Source organism: Mangifera indica, chromosome 8 (genome assembly GCF_011075055.1).
Source record: "Mangifera indica cultivar Alphonso chromosome 8, CATAS_Mindica_2.1, whole genome shotgun sequence".
NCBI classification, from domain to species: domain Eukaryota; kingdom Viridiplantae; phylum Streptophyta; class Magnoliopsida; order Sapindales; family Anacardiaceae; genus Mangifera; species Mangifera indica.
This window is the reverse complement of record NC_058144.1, coordinates 9,559,846-9,565,973: the sequence shown is the minus strand read 5'-3', so window position 1 is coordinate 9,565,973 and position 6,128 is coordinate 9,559,846. Positions and strand designations below refer to the sequence as shown.

At 33.0% G+C, this 6,128-nt stretch overlaps 1 protein-coding gene across 2 annotated transcripts; it reads right to left on the bottom strand.

Annotated features, from left to right (window-relative positions):
• Positions 1–2,353: 2,353 nt before the first annotated feature.
• Positions 2,354–5,045, bottom strand: LOC123222401. Of its 2 annotated transcripts, none has more exons than XM_044645147.1 (2): positions 4,665–5,045; positions 2,354–3,965 (listed from the first exon to the last, which is right to left on the bottom strand). In XM_044645147.1, exons 1-2 carry the CDS (start codon positions 4,725–4,727, stop codon positions 2,868–2,870), a joined length of 1,161 nt encoding a protein of 386 aa, XP_044501082.1. In that variant the 5' UTR covers positions 4,728–5,045; the 3' UTR covers positions 2,354–2,867. The 2 variants fall into 2 exon arrangements, with proteins under 2 accessions (XP_044501082.1, XP_044501081.1); XM_044645146.1 differs by having other exon boundaries at positions 2,354–3,968; positions 4,665–5,042.
• Positions 5,046–6,128: the final 1,083 nt, after the last annotated feature.

Below are 6,128 nucleotides of genomic sequence, written 5' to 3'. Positions count from 1 at the left end.
AGCTAATATTTGTTAAAATATTTTGTTAAAAGAAATGGTAAAATCGTTATTTTACTCTTAAACCCTAAAAATTTATATCATTTCTCTTTCTTAATTTAGAAAACTAATAATTTTCTCTATTATTAAACTTTAAAAAATTGTTTTCTCTTGAAGGGTAAGTTCTTCCATCTCCGGTGACCGATTGTCATTCTATCATTGGCCAACCTTCCTATCATTTCTTCTCCTCTGACCGATGTTCTCACCAAACCAATTTTGTAGAACGAAGATGATTTGTCTTCGTTTGACGAAAAGACAAAGACGAAGATGTTGAATAATCTTCGTCTCTTTGTCGAATGAAAACGGTTCATCTTCGCCCGATGAAATTGACCTAGTGAATGTCAACAACTAGAGAAGAAGATGGTGGGGAACGTCGGCCGATGGTAGAAAGGGCATTCAGTGGCCAGAGATTGAAGAAAAATTTCTAGATGAGAAATGTTGTTTTTTAAAGTTCAATTTAGGGGTAAAATTATAAGTTTTTAAAATTAAAGGGAGAAAATAATATAAATGTTTAAAGTTTTAGGGTTTAATGATAAAATAATAATTTTACCTTTTACTTTAACAAAAATTAATCCATAGGTAGATATTTAAATTTTTTAACTGGTATAAATATGTTTTTGAGATTTAATTAAAACTTAAATAGAAAATAGTCCCTTGCCTATTTTTCTTCCATATATGAATTTTGGGCTAATACCATTTTTATTATTAAAAAAAAATATCTATCTTTTTATAATCATAAAACATGCAAAATATAGATGGTTTTGTATATGTAATTATTTGATAAAGTAGAGATGCTTTTTATGTTGATATCGTGGAGTTGTCAAAGACTGCCGTTTAGTAGAAAGTCATGCCGCGTGCAACAAGTTTAGACTAGTTGATTTCAATGAATAACTCTTAGCCCCATTGATAAGTTCCAAATTAGCCCCCTCTTTCAAGTTGTCAGATCCAAAATGGTTTATGAATAGCTCAATCTTCTTTTGGAGTTCAGAGTGAAACAAACAACAATAAAATTATACATATATATTTTAAATATATAAATAGATATATATTTAATATGTGTTATTATATAATTAAGTGATTTTGAATTAAAGATAAAAGTTTACCTAATCATGTGATAATACATATAAATGTATACATATTTATGTATTCAAAGTGGATACACATAATATTACTCAATAAATGAATACCAATCCTTCGAATTGCTAGAGGGTGCTCATGCTATGTAAGGAGGGTATGAAGATGATAACAAACAAAGTATGAGTTCAACTACTATTTCAGGCACCAGTGGTGAAATAAAACTATGGTTTTATTCAGGAAGTTGGCTTGTGGGGGAGTATTTTTGTAATATATCATATTAGACAAGTCAATAGTTGGACATGTGCCAAGACCATAAGCATATTTAAGAAATTACTAGTTGCATGTTTTCTTTTTTTCAAAGATTTTGTGACTTGTTTCTATCCTTAATATGTTAGTTGAATTATTAGGTGCATGAGAGCATCAAATGAAATGGACAGATTGGTCTATATTGAATTGTGCTGTCATTCTGGGGGTAGAAGTTGGCAACAAGAAAAAGGAATACTGTGAATTGCTTTACCTGATGGAAAGGGTGTTTTATTGGGTAGTTTGGGGATAAAGGTTGCCCCAGAAAAGAGTTCTAAACAAGCATCATGAACATATGAAGATTGAGATTTGCCAGCTACAATAGAGTTGGCACTTTCTGGACACTTCTTGAGATTCTGGAATTGTTATGTCAAGTCATTCAATTCATACTAAGCTTGAGGCTTAGTTGTGTTTAGATTCATTATTTTCATTATAAATGTGGCTTCAACTGTTATAATAAAGGCATCTGGCATACAAAGCTCTTAATTAAGGGCAAGGAAAGTCCCTACAGCATGTGCCATCTGATGCTTTTAGGAAATTTGCTAACTTCTGCAGGAGAGCAGCACCAGACAACAAAAACAACAAGAGTAGGTTGAAGACAGTAAAAAAAAATAATAATAATAATAATAATTTTTTTTTATGTTCACAAATGAGGAAGAGTTGGGGAATGTGTCCTGTTGAAGATTCTTTAATATTGTGGGTGCATGGTGTAGGTGGGACAACCTGAACAAGAATTCCACAACAAAGTTGCACAGATTGACCTTCTTCTAAAGATGGTCATGAAACAGTAAGTGCCCACCATTTTTTAATCGAAGACAGGTAATATATCTTCACCATCATTAATGGTCGGGACTCTCGAGAGTCTGGACCGAGTCAGGTTCAACTAAAAAGAAAGAGCAAAGATAAGAGGCAACAGAAATATAAAAAAGAACAAACATGATAAAGATTCTCTCAATATTAGGGATGGTATGGAGAAAGAATGAACCCTCATCACAATTAATACAGATACAAAAGAAAGTAGATTTACAAATCTAGGAGTTAATAAGCAATACATAAATAACAAGAGATATACGATAAAAATTAGTTTGAGAAAGCAAAATTCTCATCCTAAAAAATATGCGGGAAATGTCATTCTAATCTAGCAATTCGGGGATTAGGCCTTACTGACAACAGACAGTAGGCTTGCCAGAGTCTTCATTCTATTCTGCTCATAGCCAGCTCTCCAGGGGAAAATTGGATACACCTCCGAAACAAAGAAAATATACAAGAGTTTCCCCTCAAAATCCAAGATCCCAAGAATATATCTATAAAGAATGACGTAGATTCCATCTAATATACGGTATGCCTGTATAGAAACCTCACTGTTGTTACAACGAGCAATATAGCCCATTCAGGTGCAAAAGCACAATCTCTAAACTTTGTATAATGTAACCACATCTGCAAATAAAATATTAGCCACCTTCTCTTTTGCAGTTGCCGGGTAAGAGAAATTTGTAGTCCTCAGCATTGTTCAACAAATATGCAGGAAGATTAACCGCTGAATAAGAACGAGGCACAGGACCCATCTTCCCAATAATCTCCTGAAATGTATATTCTTCAGGAAGCATGTCAAATAGGTCAAGTCCATTGCATATTACATCCTGAATCCTTTTGGGATCCAAATAATGAGAGAACCTCACTCGGTCATAGTGGCTGTAGGCTTTCATCTTGAATACGAAATCACTGATCTGGCGAAAGCAAAAGCTACAATGCCATCCTGAATCTGACAAGAGGAGATCAGTTTGACGGAAGTGTGCATACCTAGTCTTACCCAAGCGATATCTGTGAACTGAAGCTCTCCAGCTCTTGCTGTCTAAGTAATACTCAAAGGAGTACAAGTAATTCCTCAGCTGAAGATGGAGGATAGGAGGAATGCCATCACACCATCTCAGAAGATTAATTGTGTGAGCACTAGGTATCTCATCAACATCAGACATTATCAACAAGTCATCATCTTCTATCCCAGCTATTCTAATAAGCTGGTCCAGTGCAACTCTTTGATATGCCTCTTCAACAAAAGGGTTTTCATGTTTCTTAAACCTTCTTCCAATCATCCCATAAGTCAGCCGAGGCTCCACAAACTTGAAATTCTGCCGATTGCTTGAAAAAAGCAATGGTTTGGGTAAGCCAGTGAATGTTGAGTTTGACTCAAGAAGCACAAACTGGGTAATGTACGGATACAATTCCTTCCATCGAATTGTAAGAATATCTACTTCGTTACTGAACAACACTGCATCAAAGACTCTTCTTGGGGATTCACGAATTCCCCACCCATGAAGCTTGCAAAGAGTCTCTTGTGTCACATTTCCATTATAATAGTGCGGAATCACATTGAAAGGCTTTGGCGGAGATTCCCATATTGGTCTTAGAAAATAGGTGATTTTCTGGCCATGCAAATAGATGCCAAAAATAAATAATGGGATAAACACAAACACAAAAAGATAGCTCCTCATATCTAACCCCCGAAACATACATCGGAGCCTTGACATGGTCAATACTCCACGAGACGTCTGCTGCATATCAAAAACCAAGAACTTTCTAAGATACTAGATTAATATAAACCTCAAAGAAAATAGTGACATACAATCATTTATGCTTACTACGGAACATTATAAACTAAAACCAATAAAGTGAAAACGGAAAAAGCAATTTAAACGTCAAAAGACCCAACGAAAGTTCGCCTATCAAAACAATCCTGCTAAGCAAATACCGGCTAGAAGAAAAGCCAATACATGCAAAAATTTACTCAGAAAAACAAAAGTTAAATGCTGTAAAAATGAAGCCAAAAAACTTGCCTACCACATTTATTTCCATATAAATTTCTAAGAAATTATCCATAAAAAGAAAACATGAACTCAGGCGGTTTCAATGTATCTACCATAGATTCATATAACAACAATCAAAACCCCAAAAGCTATTAGTTTTGATAAACATAAACACAAAGAAGAAGTAAATAAAAACCAAAACAAAATATAATTTATTTTCTAAGCAATTTACAAAACCAACCTACCCCGGCTTCGACGGTCATGAAAACAATCAATTTCCATCAAAGCAAAAAAAAAAAAAAAAAAGTACTAAAAAAGCAAAAAACACATTTTTTCAGTCAATTTGAAATTTAACAACCCCCGCAATCTAAAAGCTCCAAAACAAATCACAAATTCAAAAACAACATCACAAAACAACCAAAAAGAAAAAGCAAAGACAAGTACCTCTCCACAAATGTCTTCACATATATCATCAGTTTTCTTGGAATTATAGTACCCATCAGTCATGATTAAATTCCCCAATTTTAATCGCACTAAAATTAAACTCCTATATCTCCGCTAATCAATCAACCTCTGCACAAACCACAGAGATCGTTTAAGCCCCCAGATCAGAACCCCCCACAAAAGGCCAAATATTCTCAGAGAAAATCCGGCAAAGAAAAAAACTACGCTCCGCCCAAATACAACGATCTTAAATGTCCACCACTTGGACACTCTGCAACGCTAATTATAGCCGTTTGGTTGTTTTCGCTCTTTCACCATACCACTCCTTTTTCCTGAAATTTAGAAAAACAACGCTCTTTCTCACACAATATTTATAATTAAAAATAGATATCACCTACAAATATTTCCCCATTTAAATTTATTTTAAAAAAATTGATTTCTGATCTGACGGTCAAACATGATGCCACGTTTGTCTTAGGAAACTTCATAAGAAACCGAGTCCTGATCTGTAAAGGCATATTACAAGGAGCCGTTTTGTGCGTGCGCGTGGTTTCACCTCACAGCGTGAGTTAAAATTCTTCTTGGAAACATATGAAATTACAACAATGGGCTTAATTTGTTGCTTGTTTATTCTGAGAGTTGAGGGTTATTTTTGTCATAAAGTGACGATTTTTATCCCACATGGAGTTTGGCCTGGTCGTTCTCCCTTTGTTTCAACCTCTGTCAATGCTTTGTCTTCGGTTCAGATTATGCGATGGAACCCATAAATAGTTTATTTACAATATAATTTTTTTTATAATTGGGTCCCACTCATATTAGTTAGAAAAATAAATCTGAATTATACTAATTAAATCTATAATTATTATAATAAGAAAATCAAAATTTTGTTGAAGGCCAATCACAATATTTGCTTTATCTGACGTGGAAAATGGTCCAAGTTTAATTAATTAGTTTAACTACAAAGTTCCTTTTTTGTTGGGAGGGTTTGAAAAAGTTGAGAAAATTTTAGGTTTAATGGGTAAGAAATGTTTCCGAGAGATGAGCATTCATGGGTGATAAGATAATTGCCTAAAATAAAGCCGCCCAATGTGTTTGGGGTCAAGTAGGTGTCCGACTTAATTGGCTGTATTAATGTAATCTTTAAAAGTATTAACGGAGTAGATTATTTGAACATTAATACATAAAAATTAAATGATTATTATATTTGATTATTAATAATAATAAATATTTATATATTTTTATTTAAAATTTGTTTAAAAAATTATTTATTATAAATTATTATTGCTTTTAATACAAAAGTAATATTATACGTAAAAGTATATAAATAATATGTCATCATATGATTGTACGTAATTTTATTATTAATTTAAAATCAATAATAGTATATACACAATTTTTATACACAATTATATGTATAAATAACAATATTTATCATGTGATTAAGTAGTATTTTATTTTTAATTT

Excerpts from the sequence above, each read along its gene's own strand:
- LOC123222401 (XM_044645146.1), bottom strand. The coding sequence starts at position 4,727 with ATGACTGATGGGTACTATAATTCCAAGAAAACTGATGATATATGTGAA. Across the intron at positions 3,969-4,664 it reads GTGAAGACATTTGTGGAGAG|CAGACGTCTCGTGGAGTATT; the intron begins GTACTTGTCTTT and ends TTTGATATGCAG.